General features: G+C 43.9%; 1 protein-coding gene across 1 annotated transcript in view; it reads left to right on the top strand.

Moving 5' to 3' along the window:
• The window catches only part of LOC145412518 (uncharacterized), a 491,890-nt gene that overhangs the window by 425,293 nt on the left and 39,334 nt on the right, over positions 1-27,263 (top strand). Inside the window, exon 39 of the mRNA XM_080282412.1 lies at positions 12,183-12,285. Within this exon, the coding sequence (XP_080138538.1) occupies positions 12,183-12,285 (103 nt within the window). The remainder of the gene's footprint in view (positions 1-12,182; positions 12,286-27,263) is intronic.

The following is a 27,263-nucleotide window of genomic DNA, read 5'->3' as shown; positions in this document are numbered from 1 at the left end:
TTTTCACAATTTCTTGTAATTTAGATCCTTGTTACCTAAAAGTTTAGAAAGTACTTCTTAGAATGATAACCAAGCCTCTTGTTTCAAGTCACTCATCACACCATCAAATTCTGCATCACAAATCAGTTTTCTAGTATCAGGTCCAGCAAATAAACCCCCTTTCAATTTAGCTTCAGACAAACCAGGAAACTTTTGGCACAGATGCATAAAACAGGCTTCATCTTTGATAGGGCTTTGACAAATTACTTCTTTAACCCGTATCACGCTAGCATGATGTAGATCTATGTCCCCTTCAAAAACGCTGATGTAGATATACGTCCTGCATCACTGAGAAGTCATTCCGAGCAACCAGAGTAAAATGGAAGGTAATAACATATCTCGCTAACTCCAGGCATTTCTCCGGTATGCTTACAACACTGATTCAGGATCGCAGGAGGCAAATGAGTCTTCACAGGCTCACAGCCACTCTGCTTTCTCAGTAACCTTGAAGATTTCAGAGGTTGACTGGCACCAACCTGACTCGATTCATCCAACTTTCTGGCTTTGGTGATTACTTTTATTAGTGCCAGGGATCTTATATTGATGTATTAAGCCCATTTACCCACAAGCAAAATCCAAAATCGGTCCACAAGCTCTCAGACGCTTTGCTCTCTCAGTAACCTCGAAGATTTCAGAGGTAGAGTGGCACCAACCTGACTTGATTCAACCAACTTTCTGGCTTTGATGATTACTTTTATTAGTTCCAGGGATTCTATTTTGATGTATTAAGCCCATTTAGCCAGAAAAAAAAAAAAATCCCAAATCGGTTTACAAGCTCACAGCAGCTCTGCTCTCTCAGTAACCTTGAAGATTTCAGAGGTAGAGTGGCACCAACCTGAATCGATTCAGCCAACTTTCTGGCTTTGGTGATTACTTTTACTAGTGCCTGGGATCATACCTTGATATATTAGGCCCATTTGGTCAGAAAAACAAATCCAAAATCGGCAGGCGTAGAGAGGTATCGTTCCCCCCCCCCCTAGTGTGGTATGGGTTAATCCAATCTTAATATGAAGTACAGTAGTGGTAGCAACACTTTATCTGGATTCACTAAGCTAGGTCTGATGATATTTTTGGCACCAAGCTGTAGATTTTTTTTATTTGGTCATTCCATCTGAACCCAATGTGAATCCTTGGTTCTGCTGTCCCACTCATAGAGAAAACATGGAAACTTTGCATATCTTGACTGCTGACCCAGTAAGATACACAGAACTTCCAGGTCCCCACATATGAACCAACGGTGTCCATTGTGGCTGATTTCCTCAAGGAGATTTGGCAAATTCTGGTAGAGCCAGCTCTCACTTAACATGCAATCAGGGTGCATGAACCTCACATAACACGGAAGGCAGTTTTTGAGGCCAGGAAATGGTAAAAAATGCAAAAATGACAGATATAATGTGGGTGATTTTTTTTTTTTTTTTTTTTTTTTTTTTTTTTTTAGCGTGACGTAGGGATTATTCGGACTGAGGCCACAAATTATGGTTTAAACAGTCATTATGTGGAAAAATTGGTCATAACACAGTGGGAATAGACATACGTGAGCAGTGATACTCATAGCATGGGTTGCACCAGCCAATGACGTATGGCTGCCACGTGTCCGCATGGGGTGTCGTCACAGTCCACTGAGCATTCCTGCCCCCACTTGAGCCTACCTTCATCTCATGCTCTGGCTCCACACATGCTGTGTGTTGTCTCTGCTCTCTCTCTCTCTCTCTCTCTCTCTCTTTTTTTTTTTTTTTTTTTTTTTTTTTTTTTTTTTTTGGGGGGGGGGGGGCACCTGACCTAGCTCAATCATGCCACCTCAGCGTGATGTAGCGAGATGTCAAAAGAGTCTGACCCAGGAGCAGAAGCTTGACGTCATCAAGCTTAAGGAGAGAGGAGAATGTAATTGTGTCATCGCCAAGGTGTATCAGGTCAATGAGTCAACTGTTCATACGATCCTGGGAAAGAAGGACGCCATTATGGAGACCAAGCTGGTCTACAGGGAATCTCCAATGGACCAGAGAATTTGAGTGTCTGACCCAGCGCTTGTTATGATGGAAAGGTTCCTGATCATGTACTTGAACCAAAAGGAGAGGGAAGGAGTCCCAACTGACTCTAACTTAAGGAGGATGGCCCGTCGCCTGTATACTGTTGCTTGCCGTAGGTTGTCCCAACCTCCAGGCAGATTTAAGGCGTCGAGTGGTTGGTTTCCCCAGTTTAGGAAAAGGAGGGATTTGAAATAAGTGCAGGTGATGGGACAACGAGTGTCACCAGATGCCAGAGCAACAGAGATGTTCGTGGATGTCCTAAAGGGAATCATCAGGGATGAGGGTTACTCTGCTGAGCAGATTTATAGAAGAGACAGTCTCCAATACAAGAGGATCCCAAGGACTACCCATATCTCGAGAGAACACAGGCAAGGCAGGGGTAGGAAAGTTGATAAGCATCACTCCACTTTTGTCCTGCAATGTTGCAGACCATAAGGTGAGACCATTACTTGTAAGTAAAGTAAAAAAAAACAAGGTGCTTTAAGCAGTTGAAACATAAATGAGTCTGGGGTTTATTGGGAGAAATCAAAGACAGGGTGGATGACTAGGGATATATAGTATTGAATAGTACATAAAAGTGTTAAGGTAGTGTTTTTGCCAACTAACATGGCTTCCCTCCTGCAGCCCATAGACCAGGAAGTGATAGCTTCTTTGAAGTACCATTATGAAACGATCTCATTTGCATATCTAAGGGAGGCCACAGACAACTGTGAGAAGGAATATATCCAGGAGGAAGTGCTTGATGGTGACGAGGATTTGGAGGCGTCTGATGTGGAGGTTTTGGATGACCCAGCAGATCCCCAGCCAGCTCCCTCCCATTTGCCTCAGCCTGACCCAGCTGAACCAGTTCCCTGTTATTTTTTGTGTGTGTGTGCCTCAGCCTGACCCTCCACAGCTTCTCCTTTTAACTGTGACAGCTTTTTGGAAAAAGTGCAATACAGTATAAGGAATGTCATCATGAACATACTTAAAGCATGGAGTTGGGTGTCTGTGGTAACAATAAATCACACCTGGCGCAAGCTGGCACCTGAGTTGTGTGCCGTTAGAAGTGGTGAGATGCAGTCACTACAGGCTGTGCGGCAGGAAGCAGTACAAGCTTGCAGAGCCGTGCCAGGCTGTGAGGTGGTGCAAGAGGAGGACTTGGTCGAGGTTGTTGAGGACAATACGAAGCGAGAGGATGCCATGCAATGCACTGAAAAGCTCGCGAGGGAACATCGTGGAGCAGGGGGATCAGGCTGAGGCATGAACCACGGCACTAGTTATGACCATGGGTGGCATAAATAACATCTTGGCTGCTCAAGGAAGCAGTCATGGTTTATGAAGTGGATGAGGTTCGGGCTGATATGGTGGACACTGTGTTGCATGCAATGTGGCCATATGAAGAGCTAAGGTGAGAGAAATTATGACAACGCCACCAGACTCTCCTCACCCGGTACTTTCGTCCTCAATAGATGCCAGAGCAGCAAGAGCCAGAGGAAAATGCTATGTCTGTGGGTTCCCTTGACTTTGAGGGGTTTGTGAAGGAGGCAGAAGAGTTGCAACAGAGGATTGTGGATGTATAGGATTTACATTTTTCCTCTGATGAGGACTCCATTGAGCTGCTGCTGGAAGAGGACCATGCTGGGGACCAGTAGGAGTCCTGCCCTGCCTCGGAACCCCATTCCCCCTCCCCCCGGCAAGCCCACAACCTCTTCAGTTCAAGATGAGGAATCCTCCAGTGTTTGTATGTAATGAAGTCATTATTAGGTAGGTAAATGTGCTGGGAAAAATCCCTGAAAACTGCCCCAGGAAGGTGAACTTGGGGCTGGCCTGGGTACCATGAAGCTCTTCAACGTGTAAACATATAGCCAGAAATCGCATAAAGTGGGACCTTAAGGGGACAATATTCACGCGTTATGTGAGAGCTCACTGTACGTTTGTTTTAAATGCATAGAATGAGTAACAGATATTGATGCATATTTATTACCATTGTGAAGAAGTACCCTTTTCAGACTTCTTTTAGATGAATCTATAAACAGTCTCCATTCACCTGCATTATAATCTCTGCCAAGTTTCTGCACTAGGCCACTTACATTAGTGCCGTAACCGAAGGACCAGTGCAATAGACCACTGCTTTCTATAAATGTCACTGTGATAAAAAAAAGAAAAAAAGAAACACCCCACTGAAAGTAATTTACAAGCGCACTAGTCAACTGAGTAACACTGAGATATGTTTGCTGCACTACTATACTGGTATGACTCATCTCTGTGTTGAATTTCAGCTTTATTGTATGTTACCAAATAAAATAACTGAGTTGTTTTAAACACTGATTTTAATATTAGAAAATACTTAATTCAAACATCATTGTGATAAAATATCCATATGTAAAAAAACTATATAGTGCAATATGATAAAAAAAATAAATAAATAAATAAAAAAAGTGTTTTGTGAAAAAATGTTACATGATGGAGAAAAATGGTTTTCATTTTTTAATTCAGTGCCCAAAAATATATAATAATCACATGAAATAATCAAAACAGTTTTTTCAATGCATACGTGTGTTATTCATCATAATAGCCTATCATTAAACCTACTCTAACCATGCCAGATCAGCCTAGCTGATTAATCTAGACTACTGCTGGACCTAGCCTAACTAAATCAAATTTTGACCCAGCACAGACTGCCACTATAATTAACTGTATCAAATTCTGGCCTGGCTGTGGTTACTGTGGCTTTGCCTGCAACCAAAACTCAGTGGAATCAATGCAACCTGAAGTAACAGTAAATGAACTTTAAATTGGCTACTAAGCACATATGGTATATATGGCAGTGTGACCCAGTTAACCCTTTGAGATTCTAACGACGCGTTTTTGGGTCATTTCAAATCCAAGCTGAGAGATTACAATGATGCATGTGTGTGTCATTTTAAGATACTTTTGTAAAATGTTCACCATAAATTGCATTTACATGTCATAACAAAGAGACTCAGGCAGTGATGTCACAGAATGCTTGCTCTGTGTATGGCAGACAGTAGTTTTGTAGTTTTGCATGGTTTAAACCAGATTTATGTATATTTATTTTATTTTTTTTCTAAATATTTTTCTATGGCAAGATATAAAGTTTTTGGTTTTCACCTAACTTCAGCTGGTCATTTTGACTTTATTTGTTTGTTTTCCTTATTTGAATATACAGTGATAAAGTACATCTATTCAGCTTCAAAATTACACCACAATCAGCATCCTATCATAAAAAGTGTACTTACACTGACTGATAAAAAAAAAAAATATGATTGCAATGCAAATATGTGGCTGAGACCCCCCTGGGGGTAGGGGGGTTTCAAGAATACTCCCCCAGTATCCCTGCTTGTCGTACGAGGCGACTAAAAGGGTTGGTGGTGGGTTAGTGCCCCACCTCGTAAAAAGAACTAACTAAAAAAGCAAATAAAGCGCCTCGGACCCGGACGGACCATACGTTGACGACTAAGGAACGGACAAAGGACATTCTGAGGGTAGGAATGTGGAATGTGAGAGGAGTGAATGATGAAGTGAAAGAGAGAGAGATTGTCCAGGTGCTTGAGGATGCAAAAGTGGATATATGTGGATTGACTGAAACTAAATGGAAAGGTGAAAGGATGAGAGAATGGGAATACGGTGTAGGTATATGTGCGGGAGTCAGTGAGAATGAGAGGGCAAGAGAGGGAGTATGTCTGATGATAAGCAAGAAGTGGAAGGAGAATATAAGAGAGTATGGAACAGTGGGTGCAAGGATTGTATGGGTGAGGATGAAAGTAGGTATACAAGCATGGGCGATTGTATGTGTGTATGCTCCAACAGAGGATCGAGTGGCAAGAGTGAAAGATGAGTTTTGGGCGAGAGTAGAAGCATGTATGGACAAGTCTGAGAGGAGCGAGAGAGTGCTGTTGATTGGAAACATGAATGGCAAAGTTGGGAATGTACGAGTGGATGGAGTGGTTGGTCAGTGGGGTGTGCCAGCTGAAGTAGATGGGAATGGTAGTGCTTTGGTGGACATCTGTGCTGGTAAGGGGTTGGCAATAGCCAACACCTACTTTCGTCAATAAAGATGATCCACCGGTATACATGGAGAGTAATGAGGAGGATGGATGGTGAACTTGTTGAACGAAAGGCAATGATAGACTACGTGTGTGTGGATGAGCGAATGAGAAGACAAGTGTTGGATGCAAGGGTGTGGAGAGGGTGGGGGAATGGAGTCTCGGACCATCACTTAGTGATGGCCAAGGTAGAGCTGCAAAGAAAGTGGTTGAGGAGACGAAGGGGAAGACAGGAGAAAGTAGCTCCTGTGAGAAGAGTGGAGAAATTGCAAGATAGTGAGAAAAGGACAGAGTATAAGAGCATAGTGGAAGAAAGATTGGGAAGGTATGAGCTAAAGCAGATGGAAGGGGTGGAAGACGTATGTAAGATATTCACAGAAGAGATAAGCGCAGCATGTGAGGCGGTTTGTGGAGTGAGGAGGAGATGCAAGGGTGTGCAAGGGACAGCATGGTGGAATGATGAGGTGAAACGAGCTGTGGAACAAAAGAAGAAGGCATATGGTGAATGGTTGGCGAGTAGAGGTAAGGGAGAAGATGAGAGAGAGAAGAGAGAGGTATATGTGAGCAGGAGAAGGGAGGTTAAGAGACTGGTGAAGGAGAGTAAGAAGAAAGTGGATGAAGAGTTTGGGAGGAATCTGAGTGTGAAATGGAGGGAGAGTAAGAAATTGTTTTGGAAGGAGGTAAAGAAAGTAAGGCAGTGTGAAAGGGGAAATAGTAGGGGAGTGAAAGATAGGAATTGATGGAGTGTGTGGTGAAATGCTTAGGTATGGGGGTGAGATTGTTGTGGAGTGGATATGGAAGTTGTGTAGATTGGCTTGGGAAGAGGGAAGGTTCCAGAGGACTGGAAATCAGGTATAATTGTTCCTCTGTACAAAGGAAAAAGGGAGAGAGAAGTATGTGGTAACCATAGGGGTATTTGCCTTCTTAGTGTGACTGGTAAAATATATGGTAGAATACTCATTGATAGAGTTAGGCATATGACAGAGGAGCTAGTTGGAGAAGAACAAGGGGGATTTAGGAAGGGAAAAGGGTGTGTAGATCAGATATTTGTTCTAAGATGTTTAGTGGAGAAGTATCTAGAGAAGGGAAGGAAAGTGTATGTTGCCTTCATGGACTTGGAGAAAGCTTATGACAGAATAGATAGGCAAGGTATGTGGAAGGTATTAAGAATATATGGAGTGGAGGGGAAATTGTTGAGTGCTGTGAAGAGTATGTACGAGGGAGCTAGGGCTACGGTGCGAGTGGATGGTGAGCTGAGTGAGTTCTTTGATCTCAATGTGGGACTGAAACAGGGGTGTGTGATGTCTCCATGGCTGTTTAATATATATATGGATGGGGTTGTAAAGGAGGTGCAAGGTAGGGCAGTGGATGTGGGGGTGGCCCTAATGAATGAGGGTGAGATTTGGAAGCTCCTGGTGTTGCTGTTTGCTGATGATACAGTATTGTTGAGTGAAGATGAATGGGAGTTGCAAGGTTTGGTGAATGAATTTGGGACAGTGTGTAGGAGGAGGAAGCTGAAAGTTAATGTAAACAAAAGTAAAGTTATGGTGTTTGAGAGGAATGAAGTCACAGAGTGTGCAGTGAGGTTGGATGGTGAGGATATGGAGAATGTGAGTGCATTCAAGTACTTGGGTAGTGTGATGAGTAAGGATGGAACTTTGGGGGATGAAGTACGTGAAATGGTACAGCAGGGAAGAAAGGTTGTTGGTACACTGAAAGCAGTGATGAGAAATAGGGAGGTGAGTATGGAAGTTAAGAAGTCACTGCATGATGGTATTGTGATCCCTACCCTGACGTATGGAAGCGAGGCGTGGACCTTGCAAGAGGGGAACAAGTCAAGAGTGAGAGCAGTGGAAATGAGTTACTTGAGAGGAGCATGTGGAATGACGTGGAGGGACAGGTTGACGAATGAAGAAGTGAAGGAACGTTGTGGGGTAGATGTGGATGTGATTGAAAAGATTAGGAGAAATACACTGAGGTGGTTTGGACATGTGGAGAGAATGGAGAATGAAAGACTGACTAAGAGGGTGTATGTAGGTGAGGTGGAGGGAGGGAGAGGGAGTGGTAGACCGAGGATGAGGTGGAGGGATGGAGTTGAGAGGTATATGAGGGAGGGGGGGGTGAGTTGGGGGGAGGGGAGTCAAATGGTGGGTGACAGAGTGACTTGGAGGCGTTTTGTCTGCGGCCACCCTTTGCGGGATTAGGGCGTCGGGCTATAGATAGATAGATCTTTTTCCTTTCGCTTTACCTCGTATGTAATGGTAATTTACTGTAGTTCTGCGTTATTTAACCCAGATTTATATATCTATTAGTTTTTTTTTTTTTGGGGGGGGAGGGGCAAATATTTTTCTATTGGTAGGTATAAAATTTTTGGTTTTCACCTAATTTCAACTCATCATTTTGATTTTTTTTTTTCCTTTTTTTAACATACTGCAATAAAGTACAATTATTCAGCTTCAAAATAACTCCACAACCAGCATCCTGTCATATAAAGTGCATTTACACTGACCAATCAAAGAACAAGATTGCAAAGCGAATACCGTATGTTGCCTAGACTCATAAAAAACTGTGCATCTTTTTCCATTCACTTTACTGCGAAATAAAATGCAGAATTACCCATAATCTATATAACACTCTAAAGGTAATGTATTGTAGTTTTGCATGGTTTAATCCAGATTTAGAGTGAAGTTCCGATAATCTGGCATCCGATGATTCAGAATTTTCAGCCCAGGGTAATTTTTAGCTTTTTTGGGTAAAATCGGGAAAAATATTGAAAAACCGCTGGAAGCGGTGTGCCGAACTATCCAATTCCGCACCCACGCCAACATTCAGGATGTCCCGGATGTTCACCCATCCAGTTGTCCGTAGTGTACTGGTACCTTATTTTTTGGTGTGTGTTTTGGACCTGTCTGATAGTCCGGAAAATCTGATAAGCCAGAAGGTCAATGGGCTACTGCATTCTGGATTAAAGGACTTTTACTGTATATATTTTTATTAGTTTTCAGTTTTTACAAATATTTTTCTACAGCAAGGTGTAAAATTTTGTACTGTATATATCTTTATTAGTTTTTTATTTTTACAAATATTTTTCTATGGCAAGGTGTAAAATTTTTGGTTTTTGCCTAATTTAACTTGTCATTTTGACTTTCTATTTTCCTTGTTCTCTCTTGTTTAACATACTGGAGTCATATGGAGAGACAGGCTGACGAATGAGGATATAAAGGAGCGTTGTGGTCTGGATGTGGATGTGATGGGAAGTGTCATGAGGAACACACTGAGGTGGTTTGGCCATGTGGAGAGGATGGAGGGTGAAAGACTGACGAAGAGAGTGTATGTGAGTGAGGTGGAGGGGGGAAGAGGGAGGGGGAGGCCGAGGATGAGATGGAGGGATGGGGTGGAGAGGTATATGAGAGAGGGGGGTGTGAGTTGGGAGCAGGGCAGTGAAATGGCGGGGAACAGGACGACGTGGAGGCGATTTGTTTGTGGCCACCCCAAACGGGATTGAGGCGTTTGGCAATAGATAGATAGATAGATAAATTACAACTATTCAGCTCATAAAATTACACCGAAACCAACATTCTATCATGAAAAGTGTACAGTATTTACTCAGAGTGATCACAGAAAAATATCATGCTGCGAAGATGTAGGTCAGTGTGAGAGTGGCTGATTTTAGCAGAGACATAATCTGCCTGGCCCAGAAACCTGATAGGGTTAACCGACTGTACTATGGAAGAAAATATATATATAAATAAAAAAAGAAGCTGAAAAGATAATTGATACAACAGTATGAGCTTGATTGATAGAGTTCTTGCTTAACTTTTGTGTTTCTTTCAAATTTATCTTGACTGAATCCTAGTGTGCTGTGTATGTGCACAGAACCACAAGTACCTGTACGGTACTTCTCATCTGATGATATATTCACCAACTTTAGTTCTGCAAGTCAGAAAAACAAAGATGACTGCATAAAGAAACTATATTTCTGCCAGTGATAAATATTACCATACAATAACAAATAGGTATTAAGAAAAAATGTGCAGCCAAACCTTACAAATTCAGGACATATTAGCTTTGCAGACTTTCTTTGATGCAAGCCTTCTCTTTACCTAATATAACATCACTAGAGTAAGAGAAGGTTGATTATGAACTCATTTATAGTGGTTTTCATGTTTATATATTGACTTCCTTCCTCAAAGAAGAATGACGCAAGAGATGATACTGTAAAAGCCACAGCGTCAGATGTTTGTTTAGAACCGGAAGATTGTTGCCATGGTAATGAACTTTGGCTTTCTGTTATGAGGGTATACTGTACTAAACTGATAATATTTGCAGAATCAGCAGATTATACAGTACATGGAAGCAATACTAATATGCATTTTTTGTTCTGGCTTTTGACTACTGTCTAGCCCATCTCTGTATGCATGTGCTGATTACTGTACTTTCACACTATTTTGTTGCTTAATGAATGAAAATTCATACAACAGACCACACAAATGAGTACAGTGACATCACATTCCAACTACAGAAGATAACATTTGGGCTGGATGGAAATGAGCCTCATACTGAGAAGAATTGTGCTTTCTGTTATTTACTGTATTTCATCAACTGATTCCTGGTTCTGGTAAATAAGTAGATGTTCAAGCACTTGATGCAATGAGATACAGATATACAATTTATAGTATAAATATTGCCTGGAGTTGGGAGCTTTCCATACCCATAAATATGTATCCATTTCTCAACTCTGGGTCTGCCATTGAGCATTTGCCTTACTGGTGGTAAGTGTAAATTCAGACAAAATGAATCCATGCATCCATCATCTAACCATTTTTTGACCCATCACAAACATAAGGGCATGGGGTTGGACTACTCAGTCCTGATATTTAAGGCAAGAGTAACCAGTCTGACTCATTTTGAGCAATACACCTTAATCATCCCTCAGATTAAAACCATTTCAGGTCTCATCTGATTGGATCACCTTGACCCAATGTAACACAAGGTGTCATTTGGTTTTTAAGTTACAGGAAACCATTTGGCATATCGTTCAATGTAGAGTCACCTGAAGGCAGTACTATCTCAAGTGTGTGGATGGGGGGCACTCCACCTACCACAGAAAGACAGAAAGAATGGATAAATAATGGAATTGATGGATGGTGCTGAACCAACAACCTCCAAAGGTGACCAGAATAGGAGCCTAGGATGAAAAGTATTGGCCTGTACCCAGTGAGCTTGGAAAATCTCCAGATGGGAAAAATAGGGAATGAGCTTGGAGAAGCTGGGTAATACAGCATATGGAGGTTATAAATTCTTATCTTGCATAAGAAGTGAAATACCAGACAATAAGAGAGTAACACATCTCTCACTTAAGGTGTTCCAGAGGATTAATGAGAAAAAGTGCACCATAATAAGGTAAAGGTGCAAGTTCTATTGTTAATATACCGGTGTATGTATGTGTGTGTGTGTGTGTATATATATATATATATATATATATATATATATATATATCCATCTGTCATCCAATCCTAGATTGCCCCATGAGGAGCGTAGGAGCCTGGGGCTAGGCAGTTGGTCCCGACATTTAAGATGAGAGTGACCAACCTCACTCATCCCTGAGTGGCAATACATGAGCAATGAACCCCAACCACCCCATGGATATAAACCTTCACTGGCTCAATCCGATTGGAGTGCAATAATTACCCACTAAACCACCAGTTGCCAAAATTTGGTTATATGGTTACCACCCAGCGTAGTAAATGGTTTCCTGGTGTATGGGAAACCATTTGGCTTGTCACTCAGTGTAGAGTCACCCACAGGCAGAAGGAAGAGGAAAGAATGAAGGAAAGAAAGACAGAAGAGGGAGTGTAAAGTCACCCGTAGGCAGAAAGACAAGGAAAGAATGAAGGAAAGTAAGACAGAAGGGGATGGAAGGAAAGAAAGATGGAGGAGAGGAAAGGGCAGACACCCGAGAGCAGCACTACATCGAGTGAGTGGATGGTGAGCACCCCCACCTACCACTGTGTTTGTATATATATATATATATATATAATATATAATTTTTTTTTTCCCCACCAAGGTCAAAGATCCAAGGACTTGGCTTGTATGCTGCTCGAGATATTGAGAAGAACACCATGATAATTGAATATATTGGAGAGATCATACGCTCAGAGCTGGCTGAGGTAGGTTTATGATTTTGGTTACTTATTAATTTTGTTGTGAATATTTGACTTATTCAGGAGTTTCCTTATATCAGTGAAATATGTCACAGTATAATTTTTTATTTGTATGAAGAATGTATTCAGTATAGCATTGCAGTCCTGTGATGTGATGAATTATTAAATATATAAGCCTTCATTATAATAAAGCTCCCATTACCAAATTTTGGCTGTAACAAACACTTTGCACAAACCAAAGTCTTCTGATATACCAATATAGGTTTGGTATACAGCGACTCATCTATATGCACCAGCTTGTGCGTGGATTTGAAGTGCACAGATGAAAAAAGTTGTACCAGGAATGTCATTTGCATGGAAGAAGTATGCTGAGTGTGTGGCATGCTATTCATACATCATGGTTTTCTTCCCCAATTTTTTATCACTTTAAGCCTCTTTAATGTCACTGTGTTATGTCTGATTTACCTCTGTAGAGAGGCTATGCACTAATGAATCTTATCTGCACTTTAGTTGGGGCTGTAGATAATGTTCAGTAGGTAAGTTAGGGTTAGAGTAGAGGATTGGTTAACACAGCAGAATTTTATAATGGGTTATACTGTACAGTATATAGATTTTTGAGTATGTGGATTCAGAGTGCACAGAGCCCTAGGTTGAGTCTACCTGTTCATACTGAGGGGTTCACTGTACTGTACACAGATGTGGCCAAGTAACTAAGCAACATCATCAGTCTTAACTTGGTCCCTTACTGTGTAAACACTTCCACCACCACTGCATCATGTACTGGTTCATTTTATTGTCTTATTGTTCTGTAATTTATTATTGACTTTTTTGTGATTTAGAGTATGTAGACAGTCAACTGTACAGCATTTAGCTGTAAAATATCATAATGTATCTAATGAACTGGGCTGGGTATATATAATGAACTGGGTTTGTAAATTAAGATGAATGTTGAATATTGGATTTTACAGATTTTCAGTTTTTATGTCACATTTCCCCCCAGTTATGATAGTTTGTTATACTGTATAGAAGGTTTATTGTACAGTAAATTGACTTTTTAAACCATGAATAGTTTGACAGGATTTTGTGTTCTCAGGGAGAACCACAATAATAAGCCTGATTGCTGCTTTTGCAACACAACAAAATATATCCATCCATCATCTAATCCACTGTTGTCCCATGAGGAGCATAGGAGCCCAGGGCTAAGCAAATTGGTCCTGACATTAAAGACGAGAGTGACCAGCATCAGGCATCCCTATGTGGCATTAAATGAGCAATAAACCCCAACCATCCCTTGGATATAAACCTACACAGGCTCCATCCGAGTGGAGCACCTTAACCACTAAAGTGCTAATAGGATCAATCAATCCTTTTTCAGGATTACGCTAGATGCCAAATGTGATCGATAGAGGAGCCTTTGTAAAAAAAAAAACTTCAGATGCTAGGGTTCGGCCCGATTGTGACATATATCGATGCAAACCAATGAGAACTATGTCCTGAGTAGGGAGGGGGGAGGATCTGGGTCCCTACCCATGGTGAGGGGGGTGGGTGATTCCCTCACCACCTTCTCTCCACCTTCCTCTACTCCAATACTTTTGTTCCCTCTCCCCTCCCTCGCCTCTGACCGCCTCCTGCTCCTTCCCTCCCCCTCCCCCACCATCCTTCATCATGCCAACGTGGTTTTCCCCTCCTTTCCCCCCCCTCCCTGTCTTCTTAGGGAGGGTTATATCCTCCCTACCCACCGTCCACACCCCTGTACTCCACCTCTGCCTGTCCTCTTTGTCTTTTGGTGTCTGTCTCCTACCTCTATACCCCTGTCCCCCCCCCCGCTTAGAGTATTTTCTGTCACTGTTACTATTCATGTTGCATGTTTTTGTTCAGTACCAGATTATTGTTTGTGTAATTCCATACACAGATGCACGAAACATAGAATGTATGTTTTTTCATGTATGTTTTTTTATTTTGACGGCTACACAGCTGTGAGGGAAGGGGATGGGGGGAGGGAAGGTGGGGAGGGGAGATGTGTTTGGGGGGAAGGGTGTTGAAAGTGAGTGAGGAACACCAACATAATTATTTTGCATGCTATTGTTTAAAAAAAAAAAAAAAAAAAATGAGCTTGAAAACTCTGAAAGGGGGTAGGGGAGGAGGGGGGGGGTAGCTCTAGCTTTTTTTTTTCTCTCTTGAAATTCTTACAGCTACTTGATTTGACAGCTCTGAGGGGAGGGGAAGGGGTGAGGGGAGAGGGTGCTGGAGTGTGTGAGTAACAGCAAGAAAAAAGATTTTGCATGCTTTTGGCTTTTTTTTTGGGGGGAGGGCAGCTACACAGCTATGAGGGGAGGGAAGGTAGGGAGGGGAGAAGTGTTGGGATGAGTGAGGAACATGGCATAATTATTGTGCATGCTATTGTTTTGGGGGGAAAAAAAAATGAGCTGGAAAATTCTGAAGGGTGGGGGGAGGGAAGGAAGAGAGGGTGGGGTGATGGGAGTGGGTGAGGAAGGTCATGGGAGGGGAGGAATGGGGTGGGGTCATATAGAAAACTGGTTGCCCCACCTGGAAGGGTAACTTTTTTCAACTTTGACATGAACCAGTTGGTCTAAATTGCTCTGGTTTGCAGCAAAAAGTGTGTAAATTTAAGCTCTGAATCATGGGCAGAAAGCTTTTTACTTCTCTAAGAGTTGAAAAATCAGCTCCATATACAGGTTTTCAGGGAAGTTCGGTTAATCGAATTGCGTATCGTAGGGGTTAATTGCCCACTAAACCACCAGGCACCATAATATGGTTGTATGGTTACCACTCAGCATGGTAAATGGTTTCCCAATGTACAGGAAACTGTTTGGCTTGTCACTCAACGTAGAATGACCCATAGACAGAAGGAAGAGGAAAGAATGAAGGAAAGAAAGACAGGAGAGGAAGGATGGAAAGATGGAAGGGAGAGAGGAAAAGGCAGGCACTCGAGAGCAGCACTACATCGAGTGAGTGAATGGTGAGCTCCCCTGCCAACAAAATATATACTGTATTTTATTGTTGCTGTCTGGACGTTGCTACTCCTCACCCTGCCCTAGGATGGGAGAGGAGATCCGGATGATCTGTCTATCGCCAGACACCTTAATCCTATAAGGGGTGGCCACAAACAAATCACCTCCATGTTGCTCTGTCCCCCTCCATTTCACTGCCTTGCTCCCAGCTCACACCCTCCTCACGCATATACCTTTCCACTCCATCCCTCCACTGCATCCTCGGCCTCCCCTTCCCTCTCCCCCTCTCCACTTCATCCTCGGCCTCCCCCTCCCTCTCCCCCCCCCTCCACCTCACTCACATACACTCTCCTCATCAGTCTCTCACTCTCCATCCTCTCCACACTCCACATGCTCCTCTCAAATAACTCATTTCCACTGCTCTCACTCTTGACTTCTGTCACTCCAACAAGGTCCAAGCTTCACTTCCATATGTTAAGAGTTGGTATCACGATACTGTCATGTAGTAGCTTTTTCACTTCCATGTTTCTTATCACTGCTTTCAAGGAACCAGCAACTTTTCTTCCCTGCTGCACCCATTCAAGCACTTCACCCTATAAACTTCCATCCTTACTCATCACACTACCCAAGTACTTAAACACACTCACATTCTACATTTCCTCCCCATCCAGTTTCACTGTACATTCACTGACTTCATTTCTCTCGAAGACCATCGCTTTACTCTTCCCTACATTCACCTTTAGATTCCGTTTCATACACACTCTCCTAAACTCATCCACCAATCCTTGCAGCTCCCATTCGTCTTCACTTAACAACACAGTATCATCTGCAAACAACACTACAGGGAGTTTCCAAACATTGCCCTCTCTCATTAGGGCCGCTCCAACATCCACTACCCTACCTTGTATCTCTTTTATAACCCCATCCATGTACAGATTGAACAACCATGGAGACATGACACATCCTTGTTTCAATTGAACCATCAGACAAAAATTCACTCAGTTCACTATCCACACACACTGAAGCCTTAGCACCCTCATACATACTCTTCACGTCCATCAACAACTTCCCATCTACTCCATATATTCTTAATACTTTCCACAATCCTTGTCTATCCACCTTGTCATATGCTTTCTCCAAATCCATGAAGTCTGCATACAACTTCTTTCCCTTCTCTAGAAACTTTTCCACTAAAGATCTACGAATGAATATCTGATCTACACAACCTCTTCCCTTCCTAAAACCTCCCTGTTCTTCTCCAAGTAATTCCTCTGTTATTTCCTTAACTCTGTCAGTAAGTCTCCTACCATATACTTTTCCTGTTACACAAAGAAGACAAATGCCCGGATGATTACCACACACTTCTTTTTCCCCTTTTCGTCTGTGGAAGGGAATAATTATACCTGCCTTCCAATCCTTCAGGACTCTTTCTTCCTCCCAGGCCAATCTGCACATCTTCCACATCCATTCTATTGCTATCTCTTCCCCATGCTTCAGCATTTCACCACACACTCCATCAATTCCTGGGGCTCGCCCCATTTCAACTTTCTTCATTACTTCCACAACTTCCATCCTACTAATTTCTTCTTCTCTTCCCACATCCTTCCTTCTCCCAGCCATTCCCCTGCCTCTTATACTTGCATTACTTTCTCTATCTTCAAGAATTCATTAAAGTATTCTCTCCATCTGCTGACTTTTTATCGCTTTTCCATTAGTAACCTACCATTTTTATCTTTCACTGCCCAACTAACTTCTTTGGCACCCTGTCTAACTCTCTTTACCTATTTCCAGAACATTTCCTCTACTTTACACTCAGATTCCTTCCAAATTCCTCATCTACTCTCTTCTTACTCTCTCTTACTAATGTTTTCACCTCTCTCTTCCTCTCTACATATAACTCTCTCTTCCATCTCTCAACTTCTTCGACACCCCTGTTTCTCATCCACTCACTGTATGCTGTCTTTTTTTGTGCCACAGTCTCTCTCACCTCTACAGTCCACCATGCCGTTCCCTGCATCCCCTTTTGTCTTCTCTTCACCCCACACACCACCTCACATGCTGCACGGATTTCTTCTGTGAATATCTTGCACACACCTTCCACGTCCCCCATCTGCTCCAATCTATAATTCCCCAGTCACTCCTCCGCTTCCCTCTTATATTCTGCCTTTTTTCCATCCTCTTGTAACTTTTCTACCTTCCTTGTAAGAACTACTTCCTCCTGTCCTTCCCTTCTCCTATTTCTCCATTTTGTTTGGACTTTGATTCTGATCACCACAAAGTGGTGGTCCAAAAGTCCACTCCCCAACCTCTATATACTCTTGCATCTATTACACACCTTCTCATCCTTTCATCTATACACATATAATGAATTATTGCCTTCCGTTCATTCAGTTCACCATCCACCCTTCTCATCACACACCACGTATACCTACGGATCATTTTGTGCCTGAAGAGGGTAGTAGCTATCACTAACCCCCTCCCGGCACAAATATCCACAAAAGCACTGCCATTCTGATCCATCTCTGCAGGCACACCCCACTACCCAACTACTCCATAGACCTTCACATTCCCCATTTTTCCATTCATATCTCCAATCAAAAACACTCTCTTATTCCTTTCAAACTTTTCCAAGCATGCTTACACATTTGTCCAGAACTTTTCTATCACTCTACTTTCACGATCTTTCGTTGGCGCATACATGCACACAATTGCCCACGTTTGTAGTTCAACTTTCACTCTTACCCACACAATCCTTGAGCCACCTGTTCCGTACCGTTTTATACTCTCCTTCCACCTGTTACTCACAACCATACACACTCCTTTTGCCCTCTCATTCTCACCTACTCCCGTGGATATACCCCATCCATACTCCCATGCTCTCATAATCTCACCTCACCATTTAGCTTCAGTTAATCCACATACATCCACTTTCGCACCCTCAAGCACCTAGACAATCTCTCTTTCTTTCACCTCATCATTTGCACCCCTTACATTCCATGTAGCTATCTGTACCAAGTCTTTTGTATGGTTCTTAGTCGTCAACTTTTGGTCAGTCCTGGTCCGAGGCTTCTTGTTCGTATATTTAGTTAGCTGTTTTCCAGGGAGGGGCACTAACCCTCCGCCAACCCACTTGGTGTCACGTAGGGAACACGTGTTGGTTGGTCATAAGGTTACCACCCAGCGTTGTAAATGCTTACCTGGTTTACAGGAAATCATTTGTATTGGCACTCAGTGTAGAGCAACCCCAAAAACAGGGTATCACTTCTTTAATCATCTCATAACTTATTCATTGTAAAGAAAAAGCAACTTATATAAGCTTCATGCTATCTTGACCATGGATGCATGGAAATTTCACTACAGTACTCACTCATGCATGACTGGGGTCAAATTGATCACAGTTGTATTTTACTAATATCTGGCTGGCTTACTGTGCTTGATTTTCTCAGGTTGTATCTTCAGTATAATCAGAATTATTTGTAAGTTACACACAGTATAAGATATATATATCAAAACAAATTGTTTATCTGAACATAAAAAGTCAAACTGACCACTCCGCATTCATCAACACAAAACGAAACTCTTGCACAAAGTGCATCTTGTTATGCTGTGTTCACAACATGAATTTGCTGCACACTGCACACTTCTGGCTACTTTTCCTGTCATTGGTTCGTGGACAAAATGCACATTGGATCTTTTTCTGTCAGTTTCGGATGGATACTGACTGCTTGAGGCCTCTGGTGGTCGCGTCCTTGAAATATGATATGATTCACTCAGCCACTCAGCTCCTTTTCTAGTTTGATGAGAAATATATGGTGTACATGACTTTTGTTCTGCATGCACGATGGAAAAACATCTTTGTATAGTACAAATGCGTTGTAGCAAGCAAGATCCAGCAAACTGCACCACACTATCACATGCCATCATTTACTTCTGTATTTTACACTATAGGTGCCAACCCGTTTGTCGAAACAATCGACCCCGCCTCTGGTGGTGTTGTATTAGTGGATCACCTCATGTTTCTTCTTTGGCTCGTCCACCACGTCTGGTGATTTGTGCTAAGTTGACAAAACAAATACGTTTTTGTTCCACTCAGCCTTGTAGGATACAAGTTGTATCTGGTCTTTGGTATACACAGGCATACTGCTGTACTGTTCACAGTTTTGCACTGTGTAGCTCTTTTGGAACTTCTCTTTGGTTTTGATGTATTCTCCCCACCAAGGACAGGGTCTTCGCAGACAATTCTCTTCCCAGTTTGATGCAGGTGAAAAAGTTGTCGGTAGTAATGTTTCTTCCTGAGTTATGTACAGGTTTCAAAAACTTCATCACGATGTGTGTCCCCAGCTCATATGATTTTTCTTCTTCTTCTCGTGTAGTGTACTTTGTACTGTTGGATACGTAGTATGTTTCTGAACTGGCAAGAATCCAAACCTGAGTCCATATTTGGCCAGTTTGGAGGGCATGTATTGTAGTTATCTGCAGTGACCTCTGAAGGGGTACAGCTGCTTGTCCATAGTGACACATTCAGTGTGCCATTAGCACAATTGGGAACTGTGCATAAACCCATCTAAAAGACGCACAGCTACTAATTTGTCTCGGACTAGTTGGCTGTTAGGGATGTTGAATAGCAGGTGGCGGCAAGTTTCTTCAAAGCGATTCACTGACGTTGCCTTTGAGAAAATTTGTTGGCCGGTAGGTGAGTCCCATAAAGAATGTACAGACTGGTTCTTGCATTTGTACACACCTCTCTGTATACATATCCCAATATATCCCCACAGTTCATCTTTTGAGATATGTTCTCAAGAACTTGCTTTCACTCGTTTCCCTTCACGTTTTGTTTCAGTGAGTGTACAGTAATCCCTCGATTATCCAAAGTAATAGAGCCAAAAGCATGTCTGGTAATGGCTCTGTCCACATACTGGACTTCTCCCCTGGCCCCCCTTCATACATAACCTAAGTTTGAAAGCCAGTGTAAAAGACCATTACAGTACATTGTACAACGCATGTTCCTGTTGTTTAACACTACTTTGTCTGGTCAAGCAGACCTATAAACCAGAGCCAAGCAATTACAGTATCATGGTCAAGCAGATCCATCAACCACAGATAAGTAATCACCACTGGAGGGCCATACTTTGCATTGATATGGGGGGGGAGGGAATGAAAGAAATGGCTACACAAGAAAAATACAGTGGGCACACAAAACATTATGGTAAAATGGAATAAAAATCAAGGTAAAATAGAATAAAATCATGGTACAGTACGTTAAGCTAGAATAAAATCACACACGATTCCTCTCAGGGCCTTGTGCTGAATAACCCGCTAGCTCCTCGACTCTGACTTGTACTGTGGCTGGCAAAGCTGTTGCACTGCACAGTATATCCTGTGTGGTCTAGTGGCATACCCTGATTAACTTAGTTGCAGTCTGAGTCAAGGAGTATCTCCATCAGTCAGCCCTGGGGAGTGGTTATGGGACGTGGTGATGAACTGCCTACATCTGCTGACTCTGAAGACAACTGCAAACTCACGTCCAGAGGAGACACAACAGCTGACCATGTGCTAGGCTATGGTTCCATCGTTGATGGCGAGGTTTGGTGCTGTTTTGGTGGCAGAGAAGCGGTGGACTTGGTGGGGGTCAGAGGCCTGAAAAACGAGTCGATCTTGGACTGGCAATACGAGCAACGATTGACTGCCTACTTCTGGTGACTCTGAAGACAGCCGCAAACTTACATCCTGAGAAGACACAATGGCTGACTATGTGCTAGGTTGTGGTTCCATTGTTGATGGTGAGGTTTGATGCTGTTTTGGTGGCAGAGAAGAGGTGGACTTGGTGGGAACCAGAGGCCTGAAAAAAGAGTCAATCTTACATTGGCAATAAGAGCGACGATTCAGGCATCGGATGACACTGCCACACAGAACACAGATCCTTCACAAGGCAAAGAGGCACCATCTCTCTGTCACAATTCGGGTGCTCAGCATACTCAAGCACCAGCTCGAGGTGTGACCATAATGTGCTCAGGCGGGGGATGGCTGGAGTACTGCACTTCGGGTCGTTTGCACCATCTTGCCATCCTCGTTGCTCTCTTCTGGCAGGGCAACAGCAGCAGAAGTGGCGATTTTGACATCAGACATAACCTGAAAGCCAGGATCACCCCCATCCTCATCTAACCACTCCCACATGTCACTGACATCCACAGCCATGCCTGCATTACAAAGGCTGGTGTGGAAGTCATCCATGTCAAAGCCCAGAAAGTCATGTCTGCTCTCATGTCCCTGAAGGAGACGAGACCAACCACTTTCGAGGGCTTTCATGAAGACTTCCTTCCGTGCACTTGTCTGGTTGTACACTGTAGACTTGAGGTTGCAGCATTGCAGGTTTTCCAGTGTCCTCTGCCCTCTGTGTCCAGCCCTTGACTCGTCTCGTCCTTGTCGCTGAGAACAACCATCATCTTGTCCAGGAACCTCTGTCGGTACAGCCTCTTCATGGCCACAATAACACCCTGGTCTGTAGGTTGAATTTTGAATTAGGTGGCAGAAACATGACCTAAATGTCATTTGCAATTATTCCTTTTCAGAGGGATGTGCGGGCATTGTCCAGGAGAAGAGCCTTTACCTGGTCATGAGGGATTCAAAGTCTCTCTGTTTGATAACAGATGACCTCCTTGACAAAATGCCCGTGGAACCAATCTGTGAAGATCTTAGAAGTAAACCAAGCCATCACAGAATGGTACCACACAACAAGAAGGACATCCATTAGCCCATGATGGTAACAGAACTGCCTTGCACAACCAACAATAACGGGCTTCAGCCAGTGCGTCCCATTAGCATTAGCACAGCACAAAGCAGATACCTGTTGCTTGGACAAATTGTGGCCAGGCACATGTTTCTCCATCTCATTTACCAGGGTGTTTGTGGGCACTGAGCAGTACAAGAGGCCAGTTTCGTCAGCATTATAGACTTGACCAAGAGCGAGACGCTCCTTCTCAATCAAGCCTAACAGATTCTGACAAAATTCCTCCATTCCCACCTCACCAGCATCCGAAGTTTCACCATGGTTCTTACAATTTGTAAGGCCATGTCGAAGCTTGAACCGGAACAACCAACCTTCGGATACCTTGAAGCCGGGGACACTGTGAAAGTGGGTGAAGTTCTTGGCAGCGGCCTTCAACCCAGTGCCTTGCACTAGCATCCCTGCAGCTCGTTGGTGGCTGTACCAGATCAGTGTTGAACGGCTGACATCAGCATGCTTAGGCAAGCTCATAGCCTTCTGTTCGGTATTGCATCTGTTCTTCTCACCGAAGTCTTCTGTGTACTGGGTGAGTTTGTCACGAGCTTTCCTAATGTCGTGTAGGGTTGAGTGGGCCAGATCGTACTCCTTTAACCCCTAAAACGCGGATCGTCGCTTTTGCGACGGTCGGCCCAAAGGGCAAGACGGCGGGTCGTCGCGTTTGCGATTTGAGTTAATTTTGAATAACCGCGGGCAAACAGGCTCAAGCTGGTATTGTCTCTCAGTCCCGCCACCCGTGAGCTACTTTTAGCACACTTGACCTTTGTACTACTGACCTCGGTTGTTGCCAAGTCTCATTTTTTTTACCCACGGATGCACCGATGCGCGGCCCTCCCTCGTCGTGCGATATGGCAACGCGCGGATGGCTGATACGTGTCAATCTGCGCCGTCATCTCGCAAGCACTTTTTGCTATTGGGAAACGCTTGTTTCCCCAGTTGTCACACTGTCATTTTTTCGCACGGTTTGCCCCAGATTAGCGTCAGTCCACGCAAATCTGCCACGGTGACACCATGTCAGGCTCTAGCTCTTCTAGTTCCGTGCCTTCTAGCCCTCCGAAAAAGGGTTTTGTTACCTCTACGCCCTTCAAAACTTTACAAGTGACTACCAAGGGGCTAAGTGACTCGGCCATAGCATCTGAACTGTTGAAAGCCTCTATGGACTACGGCAGTGACGTGGGTGTTTTGTCTAGCCTGGCTGAATCAGAGACACAATCGAGTGCTGATTCAGCCCCTGAAGTGATGATTTCTGTGCCCGAGGAAACTGTGACTGTGCCCAGCACCTCTACAGGGAAGGCCCCGGTGAAAAGGGGCCTCGAATATGGAAAGGGAGAGAAAAGGAAGAGGAGCGGAGACAGCAGTGCACCGCCATTGTCCACTACGCCACGCCACACCACCGCAAGCCCGCCACGTTCTCCCAGCCCTCTTCTCTCGTCCTCCTCGTCTGCTGTCCTGTCTCCTGAGTCATCGGAGTCTCCATCACCACCGAGAAAGGGAAGTAGACGAGCAATGTTACGTATGAGAGGTTATCGTAGGCCTAGTGTTCGTGTCAGTAAAGTTAAGTCCCCTAGGCTAACTCCCACTAGGCAACTCAGGAGTCACGCCACTGCGGGTGACCTTGACCCAAGCGATAATCTCCCTCCAACCACCACCACCACCACCACCACAACACCAACACGGCCTGGGATAACCTCTCCCTTACCTACTATTGCCCAGCCTGCCTCACCCACTCCCACACGACCTGCCTCACCCCCCGCCGCCCCAAGCACCTCCCAGCCTAGGCAGGGAACTTTAGATGCTTTTGTGTGGTCAGAGGGATCAGATTTTGTGCCTGAAGATCTGCCCTTTGACGAAAGTGAGTGTGGACTTCAGGCTGACTTCTGGACGACGATGGTGAATGTGTTGACTACCTGTTGGCCTTCCTTGACGACGAGGTTATGGAGCACATCTGTACCGAGACCAACAGGTACGAGGGGCAATGTGCGCCAATTTGCGAAGAAGAAGGTGAGGCTGCGACGCCATCCACGTCGCGGATGGCATCATGGGTGCCTTTGACGATCCGCGAGCTTTTTGTATTTATTGCCTTGATGTTGCTTATGCCGCACAACTGGAAGCATAAGTTGGAAGAGTACTGGGGTTCCGACGAGCTGTGCCCAACACCAATATTCAATAAATACATGAGCCGCGATCGTTTTAGGCAGCTGATGACTTATCTTCACTTCGCGAATAATGATGAGCCTTCCCAAACTGACCCATTATGGAAAGTGAGGGGAATCCTGAACATGATCAAAGATAAGTTTACGAGGTTCTTGCGCCCTTTCAAGAAAGTCGTGATTGACGAGTCTTTGGTATTGTTCAGGGGCCGTCTTCGGTTCGTCCAGTACATTCCAAGCAAACGCCACCGCTTTGGAATCAAGTTTTTCGTGCTGTGCGACTGCAAGACGGGGTTCATCCTTGACTTCGTCATCTACACCGCCAGCAATGTCGACTTGGATAAGACTGACCCCCTTGGATTCTCTGGTTCTGTGGTGAAAGTGCTTTTGGAAAAGTACTTTGGCGAGAATCATGTCCTGTATACGGACAATTATTATACAGCTCCAAAACTCGCCAAGTACCTTTCTGAACACGGCGTCGGCTCCTGTGGCACTGTCAGAAGTAACAGGGCACATTACCCTGCCTTCCCAGAGGCTGAAAAGTCAAAGCGGGGAGACGTGCACCTGAAGAAATCTGACAAGATGCTTGCGATCAGGTGGCATGATAAGAGAGTCGTGAACATGCTCACCACAGTACACAAGGGTGAAATGCTGGCAACAGGGAAGGTCGACAGAAGGACTGGCGAGCCTGTGATGAAGCCTGATGCTGTAATTGACTATAACGTCAATATGCGGCTGGTGGACAAGTCGGATATGATGATTGGAGAGATTGACTGTCTGAGGAAAAATCGTCGTTGGTACAGGAAGGTGTTCTTGCACTTGATTGACATGTGCATGTTGAACACCTTCATCCTGTATAAAATCAAGAACAGGAAGCCAGCCAACTACTCTCTCAGAAGATTCTCCAAGACTTGTGTCTACCAGCTGCTTCAGCGTTATGGCCAGGTGCTTTCAACAGGTCCCAAACGCCACCCTCACACACCTCCAGACCGCCTACAGTGTATGGCCTACCTTCAGCGACACCGCCTGGAGCCACTGCCAGCCACTGCAAAGAGGGGGAAAGCACTGAGGAGGTGTCATGTGTGCAGCCACACTACCAGGCAGGAAAGAACTTTTAGGCGCACCTCCTTGCAGTGCAAAGAGTGCAAAGTTCCCCTCTGTGCTTACCCGTGTTTTTTCGACTACCACAGCCTAAGTAGATTTTGAAAATAAGGGTTAAAATATTGGGAAAAATACTGAGAGTGACAGTGATAATATTGTTTAGTTTTCTTTTACGTGCTGACAGTGACAGCCTGATGAGTGTAAATTAGTGTATGTACTTGGAAAAGCACTGACAGTTACAGTGTTTTTTGTTGTAAATAATTGTACATAGTAATCATATAAGTATTGCGAGTGACAGTCACTCCAGTGTAAAAAGATAAAAGCATATTTTCCTATTCTGTGTTCTGAAAGTAAAAGTTTTTTGTGTATAAAATATTATTTTTATAACACTGGACAGTGACACTGATGAATAAGGCAAAAAAAAAAAAGATACGGTGAAAGTGAGCGATAGAAATGAAGTGCGAGTGGCCGACAGGAGCGAGAATAAAGTGCCTGCCGTAAGGCTGAATAAACTCGCGCCGCGGTGGTCTTCCTCATTCCCAGTCCACAATACTGGCAGTGACATTGATTTTTATTACCGTAATAGTGACAGGCAAACGTTTGCGAAGTCCTATGATGGAAAAAAAAGGAGTATACGTGTTTTTGCCGAGAAAAGGCAAATGTGACAATATTGACGGGAAGATCGCCACCGCGCTGCATGTCGGCCGTGCGCTCCGTCCATTTTAGCCTTATTTTCAGTTCTTATTTACAAATACGGATTCCAAACAACCTGTACGTTGTTGTATAAAGTGTACTGTGACAGATTGAGGCTGTGGTAGAAAGAAAACCGGGTTTCTGGAGGTGTGAGAGTGAAGACTTTGTTACCCAACTTTGCAAGTCTTCACAAGTCCTTGGGTAGTCAACGAAGGCTCAACATGTGGTTCAGGAGATAGCTGAATGTAAGTAATATATGCCATAAAAATTTTAATGCTCTAGGGTTAATCTATGATTTTTGGCTAATATTTTTCCACAGGTACTCCGACCCCGCTACAACCCCGCCACAGGGGGGGGATCGCGCGTACACAGCCGCGTTTTAGGGGTTAAGATGCTGAGAGTTGACCGTCTCGCATCTGTCTTAACCAGGATCTCTTGCTGCTTCCCCAGAGTCAGCAGCACTATTCTCTTCCTTTTCTCTGGTGGAGGGGCCATCATCACACACCCTAGGAAGAGGCATGCAATGAATAGCAAGGCCTGAAGCAGGTAGGAAGTAACTATAAAAGCCACCACGTGCGCCTCCATAGCAACTGTCCGAGAGGTGCTCTTCACTACACGGTTGCTGCGCGGGAACTAAGAATGACCAAGGGGGTCTTGCGTGGACGCTGGGTAAACTACTTAGCCAGACAGGGTGGCACCACTGGACTATTGCCACCCGGCTGGGTGGGAATGTTCACACGACCATAATATCTGCCCAGATGCAAGCATTTTGTCAGGATAAAATGGAAAAATGCATAAATAATAGTTTCGAACAGCCAGATCACAGGTCTGGGTAAGGGATTGTCCCAATACAGTAGTGGCCATCTGGATAATTGAGGGATTACTTATCATACATCACAGCATCAAAAATCAGATCAAATGCTGATGATGGGTTTTCAGTGATCCTTTGAGCACCATACCCAGTGATTCCAACACTTTCCTGCATTACATTCAGCGACTGTCCTCGTCCCGGAGCAGACTGGGTAGTAGCCATTCTCTGTTTTCTACCCGGAGGTAGCGGAGCTGGGGGATGCTGCTGCTGTCTTTTCATCAGATGAGTCTTCTGATTCTTCACTGCTGGTTTCTTCAGGAACAGCAAATTCTTTGTCAATGATATCTTCATTGCACTCTTCTTTTGAGTCAGAGGCGTGTATGATACTTTGTACTTCAGCACCAGTTCTAATTCAATGTCTAGCCATAGTTGTAGCAAAAGACAACGCAAATTTGGCCTGGAACTTTACCGCACTG

This window comes from Coenobita brevimanus, chromosome 93, assembly GCF_032717465.1.
Source record: "Coenobita brevimanus isolate Jiangsu-jjx chromosome 93, ASM3271746v2, whole genome shotgun sequence".
In the NCBI taxonomy this organism is placed as follows: Eukaryota; Metazoa; Arthropoda; class Malacostraca; order Decapoda; family Coenobitidae; genus Coenobita; species Coenobita brevimanus.
The sequence above is the reverse complement of the archived record's forward strand: the minus strand, read 5'-3'. Positions and strand labels throughout refer to the sequence as shown.